The sequence below is a fragment of the Cnephaeus nilssonii genome (genome assembly GCF_951640355.1).
Source record: "Cnephaeus nilssonii genome assembly, chromosome: 20".
Classification (NCBI taxonomy): domain Eukaryota; kingdom Metazoa; phylum Chordata; class Mammalia; order Chiroptera; family Vespertilionidae; genus Cnephaeus; species Cnephaeus nilssonii.
The window spans coordinates 28,874,682-28,902,032 of NC_137091.1; the positions used below are offsets into that span (position 1 = coordinate 28,874,682).

The 27,351-nt window shown below is 54.4% G+C and overlaps 1 protein-coding gene across 5 annotated transcripts; it reads right to left on the minus strand.

Annotated features, from left to right (window-relative positions):
- Positions 1-1,516: 1,516 nt before the first annotated feature.
- Positions 1,517-20,579, minus strand: MEAK7 (MTOR associated protein, eak-7 homolog). 5 transcript variants are annotated; one of them, XM_079800162.1, is made up of 8 exons: positions 20,474-20,579; positions 12,637-12,808; positions 10,681-10,911; positions 10,199-10,343; positions 9,518-9,943; positions 5,169-5,287; positions 3,520-3,699; positions 1,517-3,031 (listed from the first exon to the last, which is right to left on the minus strand). In XM_079800162.1, the coding sequence occupies exons 2-8, from the start codon at positions 12,781-12,783 to the stop codon at positions 2,918-2,920; spliced, it is 1,362 nt and encodes a 453-aa protein (XP_079656288.1). In that variant the 5' UTR covers positions 12,784-12,808; positions 20,474-20,579; the 3' UTR covers positions 1,517-2,917. The 5 variants fall into 5 exon arrangements, with proteins under 5 accessions (XP_079656288.1, XP_079656292.1, XP_079656290.1 ...); XM_079800166.1 differs by lacking the exon at positions 20,474-20,579 and adding an exon at positions 20,441-20,455; XM_079800164.1 differs by lacking the exon at positions 20,474-20,579 and adding an exon at positions 20,356-20,433.
- Positions 20,580-27,351: the final 6,772 nt, after the last annotated feature.

Consider the following 27,351-nt stretch of genomic DNA (forward strand, 5'->3'; position numbering starts at 1 on the left):
ATATTGGAGAGGGTACAGGCTGGGCTGAGGGACAACCCCCCTCCATGCACGAATTTCATGCACCGGGCCTCTAGTTTAATATAAAAGGCACTGGAATTTACTTTGGGGTAAGATAGAAGTCTATTTTAAAATACATTTTGAATGGTTCAAAGATGTAGACGTAAAAATAGAAAGCACAAAAGTAGCAGAAGAAAACATTTTTTTTTTAATCTAAAAGTGGAGAAAAACTTCAAATCTCAGAAGCCTTAAGAGGAAGTGCTGGCAAATATGATGGCATAAAACACAAAACTTATGTAAAGAAAAATAAACAAAGTTGAACAACCTGGAAAAAATATTTGCCATACACGTCAAATGCTAATTTGCCTCATTCAAAAGAGCACTCTTGCAAATCAATTTAGAGAAGACTCACACCCTGGAAAACAAGATAAAGGACATAATACAGATGGCTTTAAAAAATTAAGCTGCTCACTGTCACACATAAACAGAAAATAAAGTTAGTTTTCATGTATCAAGTAAACAAAAACTAAACTTTAATATCATGTTGATGAAAACACAGCAAACAAGCACTCCAATGTTAAAAATATAAATTGAACTCGAAGGATTAATTTGTTAATATCTAAATAAAAATTCATGTACCTTTTGATCCAACAGGTCAGCTTCTAAGAGTTTATCCTCCAGACAGAAATCACACCAAGACACACGGGATAGTCACTGCAGCCACAGTGAGCTACAAACCAAACGTTCTGCAGCCGGGATGGCTGAACCCTAGAAATGATGCCGCATCCCTAAAATGGGACATTACACAGTCAATGAAAACAAAGAAGACAGATGGGTGACTATGGAGCCATCTCCACCCAATAAAAAGTGTGGAAAACAGTCAAGCTGAGTGTGCAAGGAGTTACCTTGCTTTTGCCTCTTGGGAAGGAGATGCTGGGAAGGGGGCAGGAGGAAGACTTCCCTCCCGAGTTATAGCTTCTATTTTGGCCGTTTTTACCACGTACACATGTGGTGATTTTTTAAATTAATAAAATATGATGGGAAAATAGGCAGGTTGGTATCAGGAACTGCATTTTTTTTCACCTCTTCCTTCTAGCACCTTTTTGGGCGCTGCCCAGTCTTCACTTACGGAGACCACAGGTCCTTACAACCTGAATTGTTATTCCCGGTCATAAAAGAACATTTGTTAAGACTATCATCACAGGCTTCCTGGTCCCAGGTAGAGCATGGTGCGCCAGGCCAGTGGCCCGGCCACGACTGATACCGTATCAGGGTGTGCTCAGACCCCCAGGCCCACCGTGAGGGCAGCATCCCCCAGGTAACCACGCACCTGGTCTGGGCACCGCCCCCCCTCCCTCCTGGAAGTGTGCAGCTTGGGAAACACAACCCCCTTTGGCCTGCGTGCACTCTCATCAGAACAAGCGCAAGGCGGGAAGCACGCAGGCAGACAAAACCTCCGCCTCTCCGACAGCCACAGAGGCAGCAGTGAATGGCACTCAATGTACGGACACCAATGGACCTTTCATTAATGAGGTATTTAATTGCATTTTATAAAAAATAAAGAGAAAAAAACATTCCACAACAAACTGAAGATTCGAGACCTAATTCTTCAGATTTATGGTGAGGATATCTGAGGGTCCCAGTGTCCTGCAGCTGCTAATCCATCTGTGAGGAGGTCACATAATGTACCAGGGAAGTTATTATAAACTGGCTTTTTATAAGGAAAATCAATCGTGACTACATCTGTGTGTGTCACGCCACTGCCCCTCCGCACACCGTCCGAGCGTGTGCTTCTCTTTGGAAAGCTCATTTGCTGGGCCTTCTGCTCAGTCAAGGGCACTGCTAAGTGCAAAGCTTGATGAGCCTCCTGGGAGAAAATAAAGAACCTACAAAAGGCAAACAGCTTAGTTTGCTATGGCTTATAATCAGGGCAAATTCTGTTCTAAAAGGTCAAAGTTCAGAGCAGAAGACACAAGGACGCAGTGACGTGCCTGAGAGGGGCGCCCACAGCTCCGTGAAGGAGGGGATTTGCACAGTGTGTTTATAGTTTCTTCAGGCCTGGGGGTTGGCAGCTCTGCTCGCAAGCCCAGCCCCCCTAAGCTCGGCGGTCCTTAGCATTTCGGGGTCACTGGGGTTTGTTTGAAGGGAGCCAGCCCTCCCCTGTGGGAGCGGCCCTGGGCAGGGAGGTGATACTGACAGGTGCGTGTCAGGAGGCCCGCATCCCAGGCCAGTGCTGCCAAGGTGCCACTAATTTGTAAAACAGGCCGAAGTGGGGCCTCCAAATGCCCCCCCACTGGATTAGTAACAGAACATAACTTCCCTGTCGCGCTCATTGTCCCACTTGCTCATGGCACAGATGCATTTAAAAACAGCTGAGGAGGCAGACGTGGACCCTCATGGACACCTACTGAAGACCCAGGCTGCTGCTGTCTCCGAAATCTTCGGCCATTTCCCCCATTAATACATAAAAAAGCATCGCGATTCCCATCCAAATGCCTGTCCTTTACCCGTCGAAACGGAACGTCAAGGCACTTTAACTGTGACAGACACCTGGTCAGAGGCCAAGTGACCCCTTGCAGCGGGCCAAACCCCCACACGCAGAACCCACATGCCCATCAAATGCGGATTCCAACAAAGGTCTCAAGTGTCTCAGTGTCTCTGCACTTCAGTGAGACAAAATTTACAAAGTGCAGGACTTAAGTTGCCCATTTGACACTCGGGATTTCTGCGAGACACACCCACTCATCAATGAATGGCATCGGAGGGGTGGCTGTGTTCTGAGTCAGCACATCCAGGATACGGCCAGGCAGCTCTAGGTTAAAGCTAAGCACCCACAGGATGGGGAGAAGGTCTGCAGGCTGAGCGCTCTGTCCAGGGGGTCACGCGCGGCTCCAGGACCACCCTCGGTCCAGGCTCCTCCTCACTCCTGGTCAGGGACCTGCCGGAGCCCATCGCTGTGGCGACTCCGCCCACTGATCTCCAGCAGGGCCTGGGCCTCAGGGTCCGCATCCAGAATGCTCTTGCCGCTCTTGGCCTTGGGAAAAAGGGAAATGGTGTGTTCAGTGACCAATGATGCGCAGCCCAGAGCCGGAGGTGATGTTTCAGGCTTATTAGAGTGGACCAATAGCCTATTGTTGCCACAGGAAACGTGGTGGGGGCTCTGGCTCCTTCACTGTGGTCTCCCTGCCCCGGCATGCCATTGCTGGGAGGTGACAAGGGGCCGAGGGCCCAACCATGACTCATTGCAGAACCACAGAACTAGAAGGCACCCCAACCCACCTCATCTTGCAGATGGGGGCCCCTCACACACCTCAGTTCCCACCTTGGGCAGGCCTCGCTTTCCCGGTGATTCATTCTGCTAATCTCCCCCACTCAGTGGCCCCCGACAGGACTCTGCTGTGCCCCCACTGGCATCCCTTTGGCCAGCAAATTCGGGAAACAAATGTGAAATAAACTGTCTCTAGATGCTTCCATCTAGCAAAAGGAGTGAAGCTGAGAAAGTGGAGAAAGCCCCCTGCTCACCAGCTTGGAGCAGGAGGCGTCTCCAACCGCCCACACCTCCATCTTCTCAAACCGGAAGTCCTCCTGGGCTGACAGCTGAGGGCTGTTGTACGTGGTACACGTGGGCTTGGCCTTGCTGTGTCCTTTCCCGAAGTCGACGTCGATCCACAGCCCAAAGTAGTTATGCTGCCCTCCCATGCCCTGCGAAGGGAAGGCCGTCAGCATCTCCCCAGCCTCCATGTCGGCCTCCGAGCCCACATCAGCCTCAGCCACCAGGCCGAGACGCGGGATGAGAAGTGAAACATACAGACTGGTGCCATTTACATATCCCAGCACAAGTTACTGGGATCATCACTGAGGTGCCCGGACTCCCCCCGCATGGCTTTCTCTTGGGGCTATGCTGGCTGACAGAGAGGGACAGGAACACACCCTCAGGGCCCAGAGAACTCCGTGGGAAACCTGCAGCAGGGACACTCGTCCCCCACAGACCAGGGCACTGCGCTGAGGGTGTAAGTCCCTCACTCCGTGTCACCTACACCGAGGGAAACCAGGAAGCAGGCCCGGGGGTGACACCGGCCCGGGGGGTGACGTAGAGCTGTTCTGCCTCTGCCCCCCACACTGCCGCCTCTAAGCTCGTGGCGATGAGAACAGAACTGCTGCTCCCCTCCCTGATCACGTGTCTGGGCGCCACCTCCACCACCTCTGCTCGAGGCCCTGGGGGCCTGGAACTACTTTTGAGCAAGAGACCAAAGCAAGAAAGTGCAGTCGATTCTCAGCAGCTTCTCTCCCTCGGACTGATGATTGGCGATTCCTGGGGACCTACTGGGTGCTGCTCCCGAGACCAAAGCCTTTGCCCTTGTGGCCACCACACTGCCCTTTCTGGGAGGTGTCGGGGTCTTCAGGTGGCCCCGGGCAGGCATGCAGCAAGCCTGGGAAAGAGCGCAGGGGCGCTCTCCATCCTGACAGGGGGACCAGCCTTCCTGGGCCCTGGCTTTGCAAGCACAGGGTGGAGGTTCCCAAAAGGAGCTTTTTGTTAAGCAGAGAGAAAAAAATTGGTGGGAGTGCTGGGAAGAGGCACATTTCTCACCCGCACTTAGCTGGCCCGCAGGTGCTGGGCTGCTGTGTGTGCATGGGCGCTTGCCCCCTCGCCCACCCCGGCCCTTGGCCTCCACCCTCACTCGCCTCTTCCTGTAGCTGAGTCTCCAGGCTGGAGCCCAGAACAGACAGGAGGTGCGGCCACCCCACACACCGCTTTGTGAGTCACGGATGACAATTGGCTCCCCCATGGCTCCAGGGAGTCCAGCCCTGGCTGTGCCCCCTCCCCCAGCTCATCCCCCAGGCACGTGGCAGGGCAGCAAGGCCGGTGACAGGTCTGACACCGACACCGTGTCCAGCCACGAAGGCCACGGACCATCTGATTACCAGGAAAACTGGCCAAATCCACCATCGCACACAAGCCACCAAAACACCCCACCCGAGGCTCCAGGGGAAATCCTGTTACACCAGGTAAATTCTGTCCTCCCTGTCACTCATCGCGGCCTGGCACGGGGCAGAATGAGCGGAACGGGGCACGCGGTGTGAGTGAATCCACACAGCTCCCAGGTTATCAGGACTGACTCCACCGGGATGGACACCCGGGTGGGACGTCCCCGCCCTTCCCCGGTCCTCACCAGTCCGTTTGGGATGGTCTGCTGCCCGTGGTTCAGGTACATGTAGTGGTTGTTGTAGCCCGTGCAGGTGTGCACGGCCATGCTGGGGGAGATGGAGAACAGGAAGCATCTGTTGTCCCCTGAAAGTGACCGGAGCACATAAGCAGGATCACTGATCTGCCGGCACAGACAGAGGCAGGGGCTGCAAACAAGCCGCCGCTCAGAGGCAAAGCAGCGAGGCCATCACATGGGTCTTCACATGTGCCCTGAGCTCACACACACACACCCGGGGCTCAGCCATCATGCAGGCCCCGCCGAAGACAGGGAAGCAGTCGTGGGGACTCTGCCCGTTGCTCATCGGAAGAATGCGACCAAGTCGAAAGGGGCGGGTGTCCTTTAACCTCGGAGCAAGGAGCCTGGCGGTCACTCCAGGTCCTGACCCGGCGTGGGCACAGCCTCCTCCAGTCGGCACTGGACGCTGGGGAAGGCTGGCCCAGCCTAAAAGAGCGCATTACTCGGTGGGGAGAGGACACCTGCAGACAGCCCGCTGCGCCGCAGGGAGGGTGGGGCAGGCAGGGGAAGGTGACCGGCCACCTTCGTCCCAGGGCAGGGCAGGGCGTGCTGCCTCTGAGAGCAGGTACCAGTCAAACTGTGGGCATGAACACATCCTGAGTCTCAGAGCCCTCCCTTCCTGGATTCAGTCATTCCAGAAGCACAGTCAGCACATCCAGGGGAGGGGGGGAGGCCCACCTTGCCCCCAGGATGCTCAAGCTCAGGGGCAGCCAAACCAGAGATGCCCCCACAGTTGTGTGAACTTGGCCCAAAGGCCTGCCCCTCCACAGTGACAATGTGAAAGGCACCTGGTGTCAAAACTAGCCGTACAAGCCCACACAAGAGGCAGTTCCTGGTACGCGGGGGTCAGGCAGTTCATGAGACAGAAGGAAGGTCCCGGGAAGTTAATGGAGCACAGACGTGGAGGGCAGACACGAAGGGGGGTTCGAGCCCAGGGGCCTTAAGAAGCAGGAAGGACCGAGTTGGGCAAGCGATGCTCAAGCCTCAATCCAGACAGATCCTCGGGGTGCAGTCAGGATGGTCAGGGAGTTTCTGGAGGCCGAGCTTCGGGAAGGACATCCTGAGATGGAGACAGCTGCAGGGAGAGCCACTCCCTGGAGGAGTCCCCCAACCCCCCGCCCAGGGACAAGACGTGTGGGGACAAGCAGAAGCCCTGTCCTGTCGGAAGGATGTGTGAGCACTGGGGCGGGCAGCAAGGGAGATGAGCCTAGAGAGGCAAAGACCACCTATGGGCTTGGGTGGCCCAGCAGGTGGGGGCGGTTTTGGAAGCGATGTGCTACCTGGTCCCACCCTGCTGCCCCCAGGCTGGTCACAGCATCACTTTGCCTTGCAATCCTAGGACTGTCTTCCAGCCAACATTCACTCAGTCTGATGCTGCTCAGCAAAGCGATGGGGCCACGAAGCAGAGGCCCCTCGGCTGCGATGCACCCCACTTTAGTCCATCGGGGGCTGCCCTGGGCAGGGCGGCCACGTGGGGAGGATTCTTCCTAGAACGTGGCGGTGAGGACCCAGGGAGGCAGTAACACCTGCAGAAAGCCACACCGACAGTGAGGCGCCCCCGTCACTCTCGAGTGACGACACCTGACAATCACCCACGTGACACAGTTTACAAGCCCCTTCCCACACTTCTGGGGGACTGAGGCCCGGAGACCTCGAGCACCCTGCCCAGGACCGGGGCCGGACTCGGGGCTCTGTGCCCAGTCCAAATCCATGGGCCTCTCAACTGCACCACAGGAGACAGAGCAGCCGGGAAGAGACCCGTGGCTGTCACTCCAAGTCAAACATCAGAAGTGATGGCTCCAAGGCGAACGGACAAGAGCGCGCTCTCCGAATTGGACGGGACTCCGGAGCAAGGCTGCCCTCTGCTGGAGGTCCACCCTCATATTTCAGAGCAGAATGAACTCGAGTTGGAGAACTTGGTAATTGCATTTTCCGCCGTTCTTCAGGAAGATTAATGCTGCTCGTTAATAAAACATTAGACCCAGCAGCGCTAACCTGGCGTTAATATTAAAGGAGCTGGAAGAAGCGAACGTTTTCTTCCTAATGGTTCTCGGGGTGTGTTTTGTCCATATCCTAAAGCACAGCCTCCACCCACAGGACAGAGCCACTCGTCTTTCCCCGAAGCCTGGGGACGGGGAGGGGGAGAGGGTGCCACTGCCCGGGACACGGACAGGGAAAGGTGGCTGTGCAGACGGGGCCGCTGCCGGCCCGAGACTGCGGTCCCAGAAGAGCTGCCAGGGCTGGCCCTGGGCTGACGTCTGGGAACGTGGGTTTCGGGGGAGTCCCCCCACTCCCAGAACTGATCAGAGTGGCTCCCTGTGCCTGAACTGCTTGCGCACACAGTGACTGGGGCTGACCCCCTGCTTTCCTCCTGGGAGTCTGGGACTTGGCTTCATGCCTGGCAGAGGGTGCCCACATGCCCGGCCCCCAAAATAACCCTGGGCGCCGAGCCCCAACTGAGCTTCCGTGGTGGACGGCACTTTGCACGTGCTGTCACGGCCCGTTGCTGGGGGGAGTGCAGCATGTCCTGGGGGGGCTCCACTGGGAGGGGACGCTGGGAGCTGGTGCCTGGTTGCCCCAGACTTTACCCCAACCTGTTCCCTGTGCTGATCTTGTTCTGTGTCCTCTCACAGAGATACACCGTGGCCGTGAGCACAGCTCCACGCCGAGTCCATGAGTGCTGCCAGTGGAACACTGTGTGGGGGTGGTCTTGGGGGCCCCGGACAGTGGGGAAGAGCTGGGAGCAGCACCTGGACTGAAGATCCAGAACATTCTAAACCCGAGAGAAAATAAAACCCTAGAACTAACAGGATCTCTGGGATAGAGGTACCCGACCTTCCACCCCATCCCAGGCACAGGGAGGCCCCTCTGCTAAGACCTCTGCAGCTGGACGAGGCTCCCCCGCCGGCAGGAGCTCCACCTAGCAGGGAAGACGGGAACAATTCCAGAGGCTTGCAGCACAACTGAGGACGGCAGGGAGCACGGCCCTCGTGGGGCGGGGAAGGCGTCCTGGAGGAGGTGACCCTGGCTGAGTCCCAAACAGGTGGAAGAGGGAGAAAGCAGCATGTGTCACTCCTGCCCCTCCCTCAGGGAGCGCGGCCTGTTCCGGAAGCCGCAGGAAGTTCAGTGGCACCGAGCACGGATCGCAAGGGGGGCAGGAGTGGGCCGGGCGAGTGGAGGTAAAAGGCGCCCCGCCCGAGGGCAGTGGGGTCTGTTAAGAGTTTCCAGGAGAAGAGCTGGGACATGGCCAATGGATTGGAGGGCGAGACTAAAAGCAGAGGGCCCGTGAGAAGGCAGCTGCACACGCTGAGAGAGCGAGACAAAGAGGAAAAGAGGCGGGCGGGGGACGCAGCAGAATGGCGGGAAACGGATGACCGTGTGGTTTGGATGCGCAGTCTCTCCTCCGTCTCCCACATCTCAGGTCCCTGGAACCTCCCTTCCACTCACACAGCCAGGGAGGGTGTTAACCTCGCCCCTCACGGGGAGGGAGCCTGCCCAGAATTCACTGAGGCCATGGGAGTGAGAGCGGGAATGGACCTGCGCTCAGAGCCACTGGCCCCGAGGAACCCTGCTGAGAACACAGATTCGGGCAGACGGGACACGCTCCAGGGGACACACAGCGACACCAAACCCTAGGAAGGCAATTTCACCCCCGAGTATGCCCAGCAGATTAGCATCTTCAAAATGGCCCTTTAAAAATGCTCATCAGAGCACTTTTCTTTGAGGAAGGGGGAGAATTCTCTAGAGCCATTTAGATCTCGCTGCACTCGAGATCCAACAAGATCTTCCCAACTCCGGCAACATCACAAAACCGAAAACATGGCGGCGGCGGCACAGCGGACACAGGGGTTCCAGGGAAGGAAGGCTTCCCATCTGAAAGAGCTGGGATCTCCCGGGCCCTCATGAGGCATCCGCAGCCCCGCCTCTCCCACGACCTGGACCTGGCACCATTTATAAGTACCGCGCGCTAACCGATTGCGCCACTGGAGCTCATGGACCTGGCACCATTTAAAAAAAACCTAAAATCCCAGTGAGGACGCGTGGCCTACTTACCCAACCCTGCCATCGGGACCAAAAAGGAAACCCATGCATCGTTTCCCCACCATCAAGCAGCAGCACGTTTCCCTCTCCTCCCGGACACAGCTAGGCAAACGCCTGGAGGAGCAGCTGGAAGAAACGCTCACCCTTTTAACACCCACACCCTTTGCCGGGGCTCAGGGCTCTCCAGGCCGCAGCCGTCTGACCGGAACTCCTGACGCGCACCCTGCTACCCCTGGGTTTCGGTGGCCACGTCTTACCTTGAAACTGAGGCTTGATTTCCCAGGAGCAGGAGGCAAACCCACCGAACACGTGGCCGTCGTGGTCCTCGAGGAGCAGCAGGCAGGGCCCGCGGTGGGGGACGCGCCCACAGAGCTGGGCGAAGCTGTGCCCGTGGAGCTGGGACGAGAAGAGCAGGTGCCAGCGGTGCTGCCGCTCCCTGGGCAGGTGGGAGTTGACGTAGATGACCGACAGGAGGTCCAGGACGCTGTCAAACTCCTGCCCCTGGTCAACCTGCCGCTCGGGGACCAGCGTGGCCAGATCGAGGGACCAGGGCAGGCAAAAGGCCCTGTGGATGACCACGCTCAGGAACGTGGCCACCAGGTGGGCCCTGAACACCCAGTCCTCGATCACGGCGGGGTCGCAGTCACAGGCCAGCTGCTCAGGCCCCAGCAGCTTCTTGCCGTCTAGGGAAGGGGAAACAGCATTAGTGGGCGATCACAGGTCCTTATATCTCCTCACCTCAACCTGCACAGTAAGGATGATAAGGAAACACTATGAACAGTCATATACCAACCAATTAGACAATCTACAGTCTTCCCGAGGTGGAAGACTCACCCTTTCTGATTCCAAAACGTGACTGCAAGCCTACAGTATCGAGACAGATGGCACCACTCTACGCCCCCGAGGCCTCAGCGTGTGGGCACGCGCAGGGCACTTGCCTGCAAGCTTCACCTCGGAGAGCAGCTGCGCAGCCAGAGCCTGCACCCTGGGCGGGGGGCCGGGGGCTCTCTTCTGCGTCCAGCCTCTCAGCTCCTGCCTGTGGCTCAGCACGTGCACCAGAGAGCCCACGAGATCCTCTGTGAACTTGAAGGTTACAATTTCACCATTAATGACATTTCTACCAGGACCGGTGACCTACGTCCTATCAGCAAGGGGAAGGTGTTTAATCTCTCTCATGCCAACTGCAATGGCCACAACGTGGGAAAAGATCATGTAACTGAGGTAGTTATTCACTTTCCTAATGATCCCCTCGGCTGGTCTGGTTTTGCCGAGGCCTTTGTCCCCCAGCTAGGTGACCCAGGCTTCCCCAAAGGTGGGCATCTCCCTGATGCTTCCACCAGCGGCTTGATCGCCCCGAGTCCCCCACTTACGGACGCCGAGACCACTGGGATGGCTGCACTGGTCCTCGGGGCCTCCCTACCTTTTGGACTTCGCGTGCCTTCACAGGGCCATCTGTGGCGGAAATCATCTTCAGGATCATGAAGCTCTTCTCCCTGGAACTCCCTTTCAGCAGGTGGGACATGGACACTGTGAACTGCTCCTGGGAGACACTCTCGCTGGGCCCCTTCGCCGGTCTCATCAGGTCCACCCTCCGCATGCCATCATACAGTCTGGCGACCATCTCCGGGGGAAGCGCTTCCCCGATGTGGCTCTGTGAAGGACCAAGAGGAGAAAGGGCTAGACGGGGTCCACGTTAAACATGGTAACGAGGGTACCACGGCCAACCACTGCCATGCCGTGATGCTTCTACCAGCGTGTAGCCTGCCCAGATCCTCACACGCACCATCTCTCCCGCACCGAAGGGCCTCACATCACCAAGGACCCACATGCATAACGTGCCCTGGCTTGTGGCTCGTCATGGCCCTCAGATTCTTCCACAATCTGTTCCCCTCTCTCCAAGCTTTCCCGTCTCCCCATGGCTGGCCATGTCGTTCCTACGTCTGGCCATCATCTGCTCTTCACTCTGCTTACAGCATCTCCTTCCTCCTACACGGATAGCTGCCATTTGCACGTCTGAATTTATTAACATATGGTGCATATGTCTATTTGTAGCTAATTTGGTCTCCTCTATCTTCGGGACTTCCAAACATAGTAGCTGGCCTTCACTTCTTATCTAGGTTCTGTGTGCTTAACATGCATTTTAAATTAATTTTTATTTCAATTTAAAATCTAGTTCTTAATTAATGTCTTGCCAATAACATTCTGTAAATATCGCTTTCCTTTTGACCGACATCAGATCAGATTTGGTGCAGGGATTCAAAATAAATGGTGAGAGAAAGCAAATCACGAACTTCCATCCTGGTGGGACCTGAACATGGGTCCTTCTGTAACCCTCTACCCACACTGTCTGTGACAGCAGCGATGCTCTGCAGTTCCTGTAAAGCTGGCCCCCACCCTGACTCTCAGAAGGCGTATATCTACTTCTGTCAGTGATTCTGGATTTCTACTGGAAAAGCAATCTCTAATTCCTTCTCAGAGGAAACTATAGAGTCACCAAGGCTTTCCGATCAACTTGAACCATATTTATCTCAACAAACACTTATGATGTTGTCACCCACTCTGCCGTCCAGTCTAGTCTGGTTCTGTCTGCTCCAGCACAGGGGGGTGACCAGGCAGACGGGGATGATTTTGGTCCAGTGGAGATACTTGTGCACACACATGTGCACACACAGATGCACGCACATACACCACACGGCTGTGACCCACATAACCTCCCTGGCCAGTTTGCTCATCTGTGCGGGGAGCATGCTGGGGCACCCCGATGCCCATCAGCTCCCATTCCGCATGCTCTAGAAGAGGAGGCTGCCAGAGCACCCCACACAGGGCCTTCCCTCCCACGGCCCAGGCACATGAGCCCATGTCGTCTTTGCCGGTGTCTTCCCTCCGTCTGAGCACTCAGACAGGCAATTAAAGCCCCCAGGGAACAAGGCAAAAAGGTGGGGAAACAGGCATTTAACTCCTTGTCCATGAACCTTGACTTTGAAACATTATTATTTTTCAGGCGTACCATAAAATTCGTAGGACTTCACACACTTAACAAAGCCTAAGGGCAAAAAGAGCATCAAACACGTAACAAATCCTAAAGGCAAACACTTAACAAATCCTAAAGGCAAAAGGAACCCTTTGCCGTTATTGGACCTATGAACCCGATAGGTCCAGAGATGGGAAGCGGGGCTGGTCCCTTTGTTCAATCTCATTGGAAATGTGAGAGGAAGGCAGAGCAGAGTAGCTGTGACATATGTACTATCTGACCCTTGACAGAAAAGAAACTTTTTAAAGTTCAGTCTTACAAAAACAGAGCCGATTCTGGCTCGGGGGCCATAGTTTGTGGACTCCCGCTCTGGACTAAGCCTTAACTGATGACTGTGACTCTTGCCTTGAGTGAATTCAGAGAAAAGGATCTAGGCGAGGCTGAGCTGCTTTTCTCCGATGACAGGGCATCAAACAATCGATCCACCTCCGCCTGCTCCTCAGGAAGAAACTGCGAACAAACACTCTGCTCCGAGCTTCCCCTGTTCCCCATCTTGCCTTATTGCTGGCAGGATTCTCTGCAGAAGAAGGTACTAAGTTAGAGAGAAAAATCAAAATGCCATAACCATCGAAAATAAACGTTGATAAGTATACGATCAAGTTAATAAACGTTGACTTAGCTGTGAAATGCGGCTAAAACGCATCAGAGCCAGGTCATGTTTCGATGAGGTGGAACTTGATAGCCAATATAAATAAATATGAAAACCCAATCCTGATTTCTATGATCTCTGAAAACATGCCCATAATTGCCAGTTTAGATTTCTCTATTTGAAAACACAGTTCTCAAGTTAATGTAACTAAAATGTAGAAAAAAAACCCCAGTATTTTAATTTAAATATATGTATTTTTAAAATCTGAGTTTAAAACTTTAAAAACCTGTTGTCTGGATGATCACATGTATTCAAATACAATCAGCACCTTGAAACTATCATGGGCAAAGGGAACAGGCTATGTGACAAGTTCTCTGTGATCGTGGCTCTGCCTCTCTGGCTCTGTAGCCTTGGGCAAACTACTGAAACTCTGTGGCTCAGTGGTTAAAGCATCGGTCTGCCCATCAAGGGTTGCAGGTTCGATTCCCAGTCAAGGTACCCCCCACCCAATCGGGGTGCGTGCAAGAGGCAACTAATCAATGTGTCTCCTCACACTGGTGTTCCCTTCTCTTTCTCCCCTCCCCTCTCTCTCCCTCCCACTCTCCCTCCCGCTCTCTTTCCCACTCTCTAAAAATCTAAAGATCAATGGGTGGGGGGATTTCCTCGGGTGAGGATTAACAAAAATAATCCTAATATATATAAACAGCTAGGTGGCGTCACCAACGAACGGACGACCGTCACCACTTCATGGTGCATGGAGCACCTCTCGGTCCCCCCTCTCCCCCAGCCCCCGAGCTGCTCATCATGAGGGGGAGCTGGCGGCGGGGCGGGACTGGGGACTGTTGAGCGGGTGGGGTGGCCGTGAACTTAGTGGAGCAGTCACCCAGGCGGCAGCGAGTTTCTCGAAGCAGTCGCAGGGTGGGGGAGTTTCGTGGAGCAGTGGCGGGGCCGGGGGAGCCTCGCAGAGCAGTCGAGGGGCCGCAAGCATCACGGAGCATCCTGGGGCGGGGAGCTTCACGTAGCGTCGCAGGGCGGCAGAGGCCGAGCGCTGGAGGCCAGGCTAGGCCTAGGGACCCTAACGGTGCACGATTTTGTGTGCGCTGGGCCTCTAGTAATAAATCACAGCCGTACCTCAGAGATTATTGTGGTAATTAAATGATCCAGCCAATGAGCTCAGGAGTTTGCACAGACTAGTACCCAAAAGCAGGTGACCTTTGTTCATTATCATAGACCTCGTTACAGATCCATGGATTCAAAGAGAAAAGCACAGTCAGATGAAAAAAAATCTCTTAAGGGGCAAGTGCTGCGACTTCTTAATTCTTATCCTAAACTTAAATCTGGAAACTCGCTTTGGTGAAGTTGCTGGAGAGACAAGCACTCCATCAACTGCAAGGGCCAACCATCTCCCACCAGGACATCGAGGGAGGGGCAGCTATCCCAGAGGGCGAGGAGTGTAACAGGCCCCTCAGGTCCCGGCTGGGGAAATGGAGGACAGTTGGGATCTTTTCTTTCTTTTTATTGAGGCGAGACTCGCTTAACATAAAACTCACCCTTTTAAGGATACAGCTCAGGGCATTAAGTACATTCCCAATAGTGTACCCCACCACCTCTCTATGGTTCCAGAGCATTTCCATGGTGCCCCAAGGAAACTAGTCACTCCCCATTCCTCCTTCCCCAAACCCTGGCAGCCTCTAACTGCTCACCTCTCCACGGGACCTGCCTACACTGGACTTCTCATGTACATGGGATCACACATGTGTCCTTTTGTGACTGGCTTCTTTCACTCAACAGAATGTTTTCGAGGCTCATCCTGTTACAGTGCGTGTCAGCACTTCCTTTTCATGGCTGAGTAATACTCCATTGTGTGGAGATGGCACATTTGGTTTATCCACTCATCTGTTGATGGACACTTAGGCTGTTTCCTCCTTTTGGGTATTGTACACGCATGTTCACAGCAGCGGTATTCACAAGTACTTGTTTGAGTCCCTGCTTTCAAGTTTTGGGGGTACAGACTTTGGAGTGGAATTGCTGGGTCCTGTGGTAATCTGATGTTCCACTTTTGAAGAACCACCAAACTGTTTTCCATTTTCCGTTCCCAGCAGCAAAGCGCAAGTGTTCCGATTTCACTGTATCCTCTCCAACTTTCTTGCTATTTTTCCCATCTTTTTTTTTTTATCACTGCCATCCTGGCAGGGGTGCCATCGGCCCGAACAGGAAGGCTCCAGCAGAGGCACCGAGAGGGACTATAGAGCACTTGCAAACGCAGGCTGCAAATGAGGCCTTAGCAACCAGTGTAGGGCCGTCACTCACGGGCCACTGATCTAAATACTTCCACTCCTCAAGTTTCTCTGCAGCATGAGAGCCAAGAAGGAAACCGGGGCCCTGGCTCAAGGCCAGCCTGCATGCGGCTTTACTATCTCTAACCACAGGGGGGCAGCACCAGCTGGCCCCTAGTCCCCTCCAGGGGCACAATTTAAGCAGCCACGCCAAGACTGGCCCATCCTCTTCAATTATTCTAAGAGCCCCAAGAAATAACCTGACCATTTAAGACTGGATTAGGAGATGCGCCATCATCATGGTGTTTAAATACCACCCATTCCAGCAGAGAGTGGGAAAGAGTGCAAAGCAAAGGGAGAAGCAGGGCACAAACACTTCTGATCCTGAGGTTAATTTCCTACATCCTACAAGCTGTAGGCTTCAGGAAACATTCTGAGGCGAGGCCCAGGAGAAACCACAGTAGAAAGTATGTTGCTAACCCCCTAAAGACGAGCAAGAAGCTGCATTTCCAAGCTGCTGCAGGGAGGAAGTGTGGGGGGTCTTGGTAAGGGCGTGTGAGGGGGCGTGGGGTGGCGTTGGGGCTGCCTCCTTGGAAGGTTCGGAGAAGGCAGGGTTTAGTCTGGACTGGGTGTAGATCAGTGAATGGGTGTCTTCATTTTTAACAAAGGGGCAGGGAGAACAGAAAGGGGCTACAGTTAGCATTAGGAAGGATGCCGCACTGCTCGAGTTTACCAGGAGAGGGGGCTGGGGGTATCTGGGGAGCAGGCACCGTGACCTTATCTTTGTCTGTACAGCCTGGTCCTGCTTTTGCTTTGTTCTGTCACAGCTTTACATACACTGAGTGGCCGGATTATTATGATCTCTGAATGCATAATAATCTGGCCACACAGTGTGTGTGTGTGTGTGTGTGTGTGTGTGTGTGTGTGTGTGTATTTATTTATTAGAGGCCCGGTGCATGAATTCATGCATGGGTGGGTCCGGCCAGCCTGGCCAGGGGGAGGGGACATGGGTGGTTGGCTGGCCTGCCTGATGGTTGAACTCCTGGTCGAGGGAACAATTTGCATATTAGCCTTTTATTATATAGGATATACACTGAATGGCCAGATTATTATGTGTTCAGAGATCATAATAATCTGGTCACTCAGTGTATATCACTGGTAAATCATGACAGTCAAAAGTATTTTTAGATTCATACTCCCCACCACACACACAGCACAACCAAGTAATTCAAGTCACTCAAAATCTGTGTCAATTTATCAGGCCACCCTAAGTTTTGTCACACGCCTCTCCCTGCGTCCTATCTTGTTCTTATACTGAAATCCTGAACATGGTAAATGTACAAAAATACACCCCAATGAATTCATCTCATCCTTAGATGGATGGGTCTTCATAGCAGAGAGCTCACTTTTTCCTTCCTCTAGAAAACCTCACGGCTGTGACATGAGAAAGCCATGACTCCGCTAAATTCTGGAAGAGATGAAGAGCTTCCTGGCACCTGGGAGGGGAAGGTTTTTGAGACGTTAGCACAGCTTCATATCAAAGCTGAACCCTCCAGGCTGTGCCCACCCAGGCAGGCTCCCACAGCCAGCTTCACAGATGTGTGAGGTCCACGCGGGCACCAGGTCCTTCCTGCCCCTCGCCTAGCTCGGAGGGCCCTCCCTGTCCACCTTGCACACCTCCCCATTGCACTCAGCCTTCGGGTTCCGAGACCACCCAGCATCTGTGACTTTCCTAGAACTGACTGTTGCCTTAACTGAAATGGAGACAGGCCATGCTTGCTTATCTGCTTGCCCCTCACTGCCCCCCGCCTCCAGCGCCCAGGTTCATGCCTAATTGGTTGGCTAGAATTTGAGTCACAAAAGAGACTCTGCCCCACAGCCACCTGCCCAGCACCTAGGCCAACCTGGCGCATGCAGGCACGGGGACGTCATGTCCAATGACTGTCATTCCTTTGCTGGCCTCTCAGGTGGACCAACCCATTCTCCCCGTTCCTTGTGGGCTCCCAGGTATAAACCCCGAAGGCTGGCCTGGCCAAGGTCCTGAGAAGGCCCAAGCACCCCATGTTCAGCTCCTTTGGGACTCGCTCCCAAGGGCCCACAGCACTCAGGAGCCCCCTGGATCGGTGCTCTCTCTACTATTCACAACTGGATGGCTTCAAGGTGCCTCATCTCTGTACCCCATGGCCCATCAGGCCTAGACCACGGCAGGGACTCAGCACATACAAGGAAGCGATTGGTCCCAGCCTGAAGAACAACACAAGCCCAGAAGCCACCAGGGAGAACTCACAGCAAGGCCAGGATCTCGAGATGACGCCACCTCCGGCTTCTTAAGACATCTAAGTGCCCCACCTCAGGTTCCCGGAATCATGAACAAGCTCCCTCCCTGCTCAAAACCAAGGATTTGCTCTACTAGGGGACACCAGCCTCAGTAAGGGGTTTCTCACCCTCTGCCCTAATGACTGGGGTGAATAGGCCACCCACTTTTAAATGCCACTCCTCAGAAGTTTGTAGTGTACTCAGGGGTTGTCCCACTAAGGGGCCACAGGTCCCGCCTCCTGCAGGACACTTCCTGACATCAGCAAATGATTCTATTCCTTCAATAAACAGCTCAGCATCTCCCAGGCTGGGCTGTCAGAGAGAGCAGGTGACCAGAGAAGCCTCAGGCAGGCCTGGGCCTGCAGGAACTCCCGTTTAACAGGGAGAGGCAGACAAGTGCTGCAGGGTCAGTGGGGATCAGGGTGAGAACACATGCTCTGGCTGGGTCTTCAGGCACCCACAGGAGGCTCACCTGGGAAGTGGGGACAGTGAGCACAAAGGTGTGGGGTGAACCCCGAGATTAGTGAGGCGAGGCCTGGTGGGGGGAAGGTACCTGAAGGGACTACAGAACAAGGGACTTCCGTCTGCCCCTCACTTCCAGCCCTCCCACCTCCTCCTCTGTCCCACTGGAAACAGGTTCCTCCACTGTGTGAAAACAAATCAGGATGGAGCAGCCAGGCCAGCCTCGCCCAGTGCCTGGCCAGCCTCGCCCGGTGCCCAGCCAGCCTTGCCCAGTGCCCGGCCAGCCTTGCCCAGCACCCAAACACTGTGAGAGAGGAAAGGCTGGGCGAGCAGCCAAGGCAGGGCAATGCAGAGGAGAGGTGCGGGCCATCAGCTTGGGGGTGGGCACAGGGCAGCGCCCCGTTGGAGACACAGGATAGGCCCTGAGGCAACACCAGTTTTCCTAGTAAAAAAGGAGTGCGTGTGTAGCAGCCGCAAATAGGAGCTTCAGGCCTATGGGAGGAGGGGCAGCTTCTAACAACATGCCCTCCCCGTGCCCCGCCATTCCTAGCCTGCAGGCACTGGAGAAGGGACGCAGCTCAAAACACCTCTTTTTAAAGAGCTCCTGCAAGGCCAGAGGCAGTAATGGTACAAAGTGTCCCCGGTTCATCCACACCAGCCTCGATCGCTGTGAACATGCCAGAAATCTCTAGTCAAGTTTGGGAAGGACATGAAGGCCTTCTAGGCGTCCTTACTTCTCCCCAAGTGCAAGTTCCTGGGCTTTCTTCCAGTCCCAGCAATGGCTCTCACAGGGCACTGTCCCAGGTGCACCTCGCCAGGCGGCACCGACTCTTTCCTGGCAAGTTGTGCATACAGCCAGCCTCCGCTGGCCTGCGTCTCCTGTAGGTCCCTATACCAAGTTCTCTTTCAGGAGGACGCACCGCAACGTTACTCCAAGATTGCTCACCCCGTTAGTCCTCAGCTGGGGGTGGTTTTGTCCTGCAAGGCAGCGGTCGCCGACCTTTCGGACCTCACGGACCGCGCACCACCGGGTGGCGACCGCTGCTCTAGGGGACATGTGGCAAGTTGACTTTTGGTTGTCACAACTGCGAAGGGGGTCACTGCTGGCATCAGGGGTGCTGCTGCTGAATATCCGACAGTGCACAGGAGGCCCACCCCCACAAAAAATTCCCCGGCCCTAAATGTCAGAAGGGCAGAGGGTGGGGAATCCTGGCTTCCAAGGACAGGGGGGCCACGGGGCAGAGCGGGAGAGTCCACACAGAACTGCACCGAATCGTACCCTAGAACACTCACCCCAGTGCAGGGCGCCAGGCTCTGAGGTGACGGTGTAACAAGGACGGGCACCTCTGAGTTCAAGTTCAACACTTGTTGGCTGTATGACGGGGCAAGTTACTAGGCCTTTTTGAACCTTAGTAAAATGGCGGAGATGCCCCCAACGCTGTAATGAGGTGAAAAGGGTTAAGTGAGGTAACACAGGCCATTAATTCTGCTTTCTGGAGCCAGAGACAGACACAGACGAGCCCACAAGGGAAGACTGAGTTCTTGCCTTGAAACAAGAGAAACAGCCTGGAAGAAAACTCCCTCCGTGCAGGGGAGGGAGCGGGAGCCCTTGTCTGCTGAGCGGGCGGGCGTCCTAGGAGAGCTCAGTCAACCCCTCAGAACCTCTCCAACTGGCTCCTGTTTGGGGATGCTCTCCACCTGGGCTTGTCAATCTCTAACCCCCGACCTCAAGGGGCCACGGTCCCGAGACTGGTGGCCTGACCCTCAAGTACCCCCTTTCTGGGAAGAAGCCAACTGCCTCATCGGGACAGAAGCACTTCAAGCCCTGCTTATGTCCCAGAACCAGCAGCCCTTCTGCAGAAGGTCAGCTTGGACCTGAGCCAGCCTTCAGGTTGCGCAGTCCCTCTGGCCGGAAGGTGAACTGTCCTGCAAAGGCTGGCTTCCGCCCTCCAGAGAGCCCCACTGACTCATCTGCAGGTGTCAGCATAAGGGTGCTTTCTTTCCCTCTCCTCCCCTCTGCCCTGAATTTGGTGACCAGACTCAACTAACCTGGGGGAAAGCTAGTAGGTTGTGATCAGAAAGCAAGAAGGAAGGTCCCCCTTCTCCTCCACTCCCCCCTCCCCTTCCCGCCCCACAGTCCACCTTAACCTCCCACAGATGTTCCCCTGTCCCTCCCATGTCCATACTAGTTTTATTGCTCACCCTTCCAGACCGCTGGCCTCGGCCCTGGCGATGGCACCAGCTGGGACACTTTTATCTCCAGCAAACGAAAGGCTGAAGGTGCGGGGTGATTTTGTGCTCTGACAGACCACACGGAGACCCTTCATCCCTCAAAGCTGTCCCCCCGCCCCCATCGCCCCTAACCTCCCCCCACCTAGGGCCCGTGGCGGGCAGGTGCAGGCCCCAGGCGACTCGGGGTACCTTCGCTCCCAGGACCAGGGTCATTGCCCCTGATCGCTGCCCCCGCCTCCAGGCCACAGAGCCAGCGCCTCTTTTCTCAGCTCACCTCCGCCCTCCATCATCACGGAACTAAACTCACCTTCCCAGCTTCGAAAACTGGACTCGCCTTCCGGTCCGGCTGTTCAAGGATTTTTCCCCCTGGAGCGGCCAGCCCTGTTGCCAGGCGACGGCGCTGACGGGCGTCTATCTGCCGCAATGGCAGAAGTGGAGGCTGAGGGGGCGGGGTCCTATAAAGGAGTCAGCCAATGGCGATGCATATCATGGGGAAGGGGCTGGCCTTGGCGGGTAAGGGCGGGGCTACAGACTGGGCGGGGCCGGGATGTAGGCGGCTGCAGGCAGGAAGTTGCTGGGGGGAATGGAGGGAGTTATGCTAGTGCAGCTGGAGTAGGAACTGGGGAAAAAAGAAGCTGGTAACGCAGGGGAGAATCCAGGGAAGCCAACCTGGGGAGGAATCGGGTGTCTGGGCTGGAGTAGAAAATAGTAGCTGGGCTGTGGGAAAAGCAGGGGTGTGGCTGGGAAGGGGGTGTGGCTGGAAATGAGAATGTAGATGGGAAACAGACTGCGCATGGGGTTGAAGATAACCTAGGGCAGTGGTCGGCAAACTCATTAGTCCACAGAGCCAAATATCAACAGGACAACGATGGAAATTTCTGTTGAGAGCCAAATTTTTTAAACTTAAACTTCTTCGAACGCCACTTCTTCAAAATAGACTCGCCCAGGCCGTGGTATTTTGTGGAAGAGCCACCCTCAGGGGGCCAAAGAGCCGCATGTGGCTCGCGAGCCGCAGTTTGCCGACCATGGACCTAGGAGAAGAGAGGCCTAAAATGGAGACATAGTGAAAAGAAAAGAGGCAGGTAACCCAGCTGTGGGACCCTTTACTGCTAGGCCCCCTGGATTAAGACCCAGGCCACTCTCCTCAGATACCCCTCACGCCGCACCACTGGTTCTGGGCCAGGAGCCCTCCCACCTGAAGAGAGCACAAACCCCTAACCAGAGCTGGGGCTCCACAGGCCACCCCTTACCACCCCCAGGTATGACAGGCCAGTAAGCCAGGACACGTGGAAGAGGGAAACTGAGACACATAGCTGAATAAACTGGCAGACCCATTTACAGCAGATACAGAAGGCCACCTCCCTAGAGATAACATCTGGGCTCAGTTGTATTTCAGCTCCAGGCCCAGAAAAGCAGCAAAACCAGGTGGATGAAGCCAGGGTCAGCTGCAATGGCTAACGACTCCCTGCCCTGACACTGGCCCATCAGTGGAGACCACCGCCCTGGAGGAGCACACCTAGAAAACTGATGAGTAACCGGCTGAAACCCTCCCGTGAGACCTCCCCTAAAATTCCTGCCTGCAAAAGAGATCAAAGCCTCAGGACAAAGGACTCAGTTTGGGGGGTCGGGGGTGCTCCCTCTGGCCCATCCTCTTCCTCTTCCCCCATAGACACGCATCTCCTAAACTCTAAGGGACCCCACAGAGTTGCAACCAGAGGAGCAATGGGCAGTGGCAGCCATCCTAGGCTAACCCCCTGAACCTGTCTCCGGGGCCCCCTCTCTCTGCTTCCTAGTGAGCTAAAGCAGCCCCGCCTAGGCTCACTTGTTTTATTGTCCCCAGCTTTAATAAAGGCGCCCCCATAGTCACTTGGACTCGTGTTGTGAAATTTTGCATACACCAAGTCAAGAACACACACACTCCCAGCTCAGGGCCAGGTCCCCTGTCCGGTAACACTGGTAGCTAAGTCCTGCCTGTGTTCTTCCCTATCAGCCCTTCCCAAGAGCATTTAAATGTGCTTCAGTCTCTCCAGTCTTGCTAAGTACATTTTCCTTGAGCCCCATGCCCTTCTCCAGCTAGTACCCACCCTGCCTTCACTCCAAAATGTCTCAAGACTGTTGTCCCCATTTCTTCACCTTTCATTCAGTCCCCAAACCACTGAAACCTGGCCCCAGGGGCCCTGTCACTAAATCCCTGTCACGTATGCACTTTCAGCCCCGACATGCAGGTGTTATTCCTGCCTCCCTATCCAAGCTCTCTTTCCTGGGCCTCCAGGCCACTCAGTTCCTGGCTTTCCTCCCCTCTCCCTGTAGGTTTTCACTTAGTCTTTCCTGGATCCTGCTCTACTGGACTTCCTCATGCTGCTCCCTAGGGCCACCTCGTCTTCTCATCCCACACGTCCTCCTGAGATAACGTCCTTCCTCGTGACTTCAATCCCCACCTCTCCGCAGTGCTGGACCCGAACCTGCACATCCAGCTCGTCTTAGAGCCTGTCCTATCCAGGTGTTTACCTGGCATCTCCACAAGGCTGCACATCAAATTCAGCCCAGCTGAACCCAAACGCAGCCTCTGCCCTCCTGTTTACCTCCTTCCAGGGCCACGTCAGAGACCGGGGACCATCCTGGATGTCTCCTCTCCACCACACCCCCATGTTCCCTTACTGACTAAATCTGTTTTACCTCCAAGATACGTCCTGCATCCACCCACTCCCCTTTGTAGGTCCAGGCTAGACCTAGACCAGTGATGGCGAGCCTATGACACGCGTGTCAGCACTGACACGCGTAGCCATTTCTGATGACACGCGGCCACATGCCGAGGATGAAACTTTTGCTGCTCCTGAGGATTAAACATTTGCGACTAGAGTCTTGGAGTTAGTTTTTTTCCTCAAAGTGACACACTAACCGAGTTATGCTCAGTTTTTTGGCGAAGTTTGACACACCAAGCTCAAAAGGTTGCCCATCACTGACCTAGACTGAAGTAGCAGCCTCCTTCCTGGCATCTTTGCCTCCTGCAGCCCATCCCTACACTAAACCCACAAAGACTTGTCCTGCCCCCCTAGACTGAGAGAGCACCACAGCATCCCCGGGGCCTGGGCCATTCATCAGGCCGAAACGGCAGACACTGATAAAGCCGGCCTCCAAGTTCACAGGAACAGTATTTCCCAAGGACACCCAGCTGAAGCTGTAGGGTTATGACAATCCCCCTTTTAAAGGAAGGACTCTTTTACTCAAAAAGAACTTGGAACTCTAAAATCCTAGATCAGCAGAAACTTTGTTTGAGATTCCCAGGAAGAATGGAACTCCCAGCTCCCTTCTAGAGTATGTAAATCACTTTGTCAGAAAAGAGCCTGGGCCTGGCTGGTGTGGCTCAGTGGACTGAGCGCCATCCTGTGCACCAAGAGGTCACCCGTTGATTCCCAGTCGGGGCCCAGGCCCAGGCATTGGGCTCAGTCCCCAACAGGGGGCATGCAGGAGGCAGCCAAGTAATGTTTCTCTCTCATCCATGCTCTATCTCCCTCTCCATTCCTTTCTAAAATCAATTAAAACAAATTAAAAATAAATAAATAAGTAAAATTAGCTTGTGAGTTTGATATTACTTAAGGAAAAAAAAAAAAAAAGAGCCTGGATTTCCAGCCCGGATTCAAAGCACATCCCACGGAGCCTTGGCTTGGTGGTTGCTAAGGGAACGGGAGCCAGGCCCGCTTGGCAGCCCAGACCTGCTTTGCACAGAGCAGCCCAAACACTGCTTCATGTCACCTCACCCTTCCACACATCCTATGAACACTCTCACCTTTACAGCTGAGCTGCCCAGGGCTCCTGGTGCAATCAGCTAACACCTGCCTTGTCAGACTGTGGGCTTGATCCTGATGGCCCTGGGCTGGTGGGGCTAGGACAACTCCAAGGTCCCAAGATGGTAAGGGCAGGCTGTCCCGCCAGTTGGCAAATACATACTGAGCCCCTGCTACATGCCAGGTGCTGGCGCCACAGCAGTGAATGACAAGAGCCCCTGCCCTCATCAATGCCCACTTCTCGAATGAGTCGGCAAGCGGTGATTAAATTAAATGGAGAAGATGGTTTCGGGAGCGGGGTGGGGACTAGCTATGGATGAGAAGTTTGGGAAAGATAAAAGGGAAAAAAAGCAAGGACTGTGAGAGGCTGAGGGGGAAAGGCCGTCTCAGGAAAGCAGGTGGGATATGAAGAAATAAACAGGGATTTCCAGGCTCAAGAACTCAGAGGCCTCTGAACATTTCCTTTCCTTTGTCAAGCGTCTCCTGCCTTTCCAAGCTCCTTCTTCCCACCTTCATCCCCACCCCGCCTGCCAATCAGAGCTCCCTGGCCACTTTCCAAGTTGGAACAGACCAGAGACCTCCTTCCGGCCTGGCCCTGCCCCCAGGGCTGTGCCTCGCTGATGGCAGCTCACAAGGCAGGTTCCTGGTGGGGAACATGGCCTGAGCACGGAGGCCCCGGCCAAGGAGCAGCAGCTCAGGAGAGCAGCGTCCTGAAGTCCCGCCCACCCGCCCTCGGTGACAGGCGTGAGTGACCCGCTCTCCAGCTCCGCTCACTGGAGTCAGGCCTGTCACCTGCAGAGAGGTAGTGTACGTGTACTTCCGGTGCACACAGCCTGTGTACAGCCTTGTGCACGCTCAGTGATGCCCCAGGCGGTTGCATTCTGATTTCCTGTGGCTGAAGCAAATCACAGGCAGGCAGGGGGCAGTAGTGGCTACCCAGGTGCAGGCGGGGAAGGGGGAGAAGGGGAGGGACCTGGCTTTACAAATGAAAACACCATAAAACCAACGAAAAATCGATCTGCTTTGTATCACCAAGCGCCAGCAATTCTAAGCAACATCAGTGATGTCCTAGTAATTCTCTTCCTTGAAAAAGCCCTGTACGTTCCAAGACCCCCAGTAGATGCCTGAAACCACAGATAGTACAGAACTCTCTCTATATTATGTGGTTTTTTTCCTAAACGTACAAAAATACCTATGATAAAGTTCAACTTATAAATTAGGCATAGTAAGAGCTTAACAGTAACTAATGATAAGATAGAACAATCGTAAGGATACTCTGTAATCAGAGTTATGTGAGCGTGGTATTAGAAGGAAAATAAAGGTGCCTTGAACACAAGCACAACCGTCCGTCTGATAACCCAGAAACGACGAAGTGACGAACAGGCAGGGCCCGTCTGTGCCGTGAAGACCCCGGACAAAGGATGATTCACGTCCAGGGCAGGGCCGGGCCGGTCGGCGCGAGATCTTATCATGCTACCCGGATGGTGAGCAATTTAAGACAAACGAATTGTTTATTTCTGGAATTTTCAGAGTGGGGTTGACTGTGGGGAACTGACACCATGGATGGGGGTGGGGGACAACTCCTGGTGTCAGCACTAAGCCCAGGGCTGGCGGGCTTTTCCTGTGAAAGGCCACAGAGTAAATATTTTAGGTTTTTCAAGCCACATGGTCTCTCCGTCACAACTCACTCCCGCTGTCGCTGCACAAAAGTGGCCGCAGACCATGTACAAACCACGGAACAGGGCTGCGCGCCGCCATTACACTGAGACTTGGGTTTCGCCATTGTTACATGTTACGAAATATTTTTCTTTTGGATTTTTTTTCAACCATTGAAAATGTAAACATCTTTCCCAGCTCACTGGCTACACGAAAACAGGCCGCCGTCAGATTTGACTTACACGCCACTGTTTGCTGACTTCTGTTCTTGACAGTTCCTGCTGTTCCTCTTCTGTTTGAATAATCTATCTATATAAAACCCTAATATGCAAATTAACTGAACAGCAGAATGACTGGAGTAACAACCGGTCGCTATGATGCACACTGACCACTAGGGGGCAGATGCTCAACGCAGGAACTGCCCCCAGCCCGCAGGCCCCAACTGGAGGCAGCGGCAGGGGGTGGGAACAGCGAACGGGTGATGCCAAGCCAAGGCAGGTGCAAGCAGGGGCCCCGATCACCCCGCTGGTCTCCTGCAGATCGGCCCTAATCACTGGCCAGGCCTAGGGACCCTACTGTGCACAAATTTTGTGCACCGGGCCTCTAGTATTGGTATAAGCTTCAAACTTGTACATTTTTATTACATCTCTTTTAAAAACTGGGTTTCTTTGGAGAACCCCCAGGTGAGTTTGAAATACCCAGGGTTTTCCGAGCTCTCCTAGCGAGCAGGCGGGCCTCGGGCTCCCAGGCGGCACATCCCGCGTCGTGGAGCCGATCGGAAACAAACGTCGGGAGCGCAGGGATTGTGAAGGCGAGAAGCAGCCCTCCAGGCGACTTCGGTGCCCACACTACAGCTCTAAGTGGAGTTTCTACGGTTAAAATTCCCAACTGCAGAGCCATCTGAACGCCTTCAGCGTGAGTCCCAAAGACACAAATGCACGAACCGTTTTTCAGGTTCTGGAATGGACTAAGGAATGAAATTTGCATGAGTCTCTGCCCAGGATGGCCTAATGTTGAAGGCTGTTGCTATCTGTATAGCTGTTGCTGCATGAAAGAAATTTGGAAAGTCAAGTTAATGAAACATGTTCATACATACATGAGTGACTAAATAAGTCAATGTGGGGGAAGAGGCACGTCCCCCTTTCTGAAGAACCCCAATGACTGCGTAGACGAGGCATCCTGAAACTACGGCCCGCGGGCCACATGCGAGTGTTTTTGCCGTTTTGTTGTTTTACTTCAAAATAAGATCTGTGCGGTGTGCATAGGAATTTGTTCTTTTTTTTTTTTAAACTATAGTCCGGCCCTCCAACGGTCTGAGGGACAGTGAACTGGCCCCCTGTTTAAAAAGTTTGAGGACCCCTGGTGTAGACACTCGGAGTGTAACTCCCTCTTCCGTGTGGCTGTGCACGGGGACCTCCTTCCACGGGCAGCGGACACAAATGGAGAGGGGTGAACTGTGCGGTGGAGAAACCTGACAAATGCCACCTCAGACAGGTGACCAAGGTCAACACCGCAGGAATAAATTACGTGGATCCTTCAGACGCTTGCTGGGATGACGTGGAAATAGTACTTTACCCCTGGGGTCTTCCCAAAACTGATAACCCTCATCTAACCATGAGAAAAACACCAGTCAAGTCCCAGCTGAGGGACACCCTACAAAATCTGACAGCACCGCTCAAACCTGCCAGTCATCAAAGCAGGGACAGGCCCAATAACTGTCACAGCCCAGAGAAGCCTAAGGAGA

What these genes read in the sequence shown, in the direction of transcription:
- MEAK7 (XM_079800162.1), bottom strand. Translation starts at nt 12,783, where the DNA reads ATGGGGAACAGGGGAAGCTCGGAGCAGAGTGTTTGTTCGCAGTTTCTT. An exon ending in CTCCGAGGTGAAGCTTGCAG is followed by an intron (nt 9,944 to 10,198) that starts GCAAGTGCCCTG and finishes CCCCTTCCCTAG; the next exon opens with ACGGCAAGAAGCTGCTGGGG. An exon ending in AATCAAGCCTCAGTTTCAAG is followed by an intron (nt 5,288 to 9,517) that starts GTAAGACGTGGC and finishes GGTCACTTTCAG; the next exon opens with GGGACAACAGATGCTTCCTG.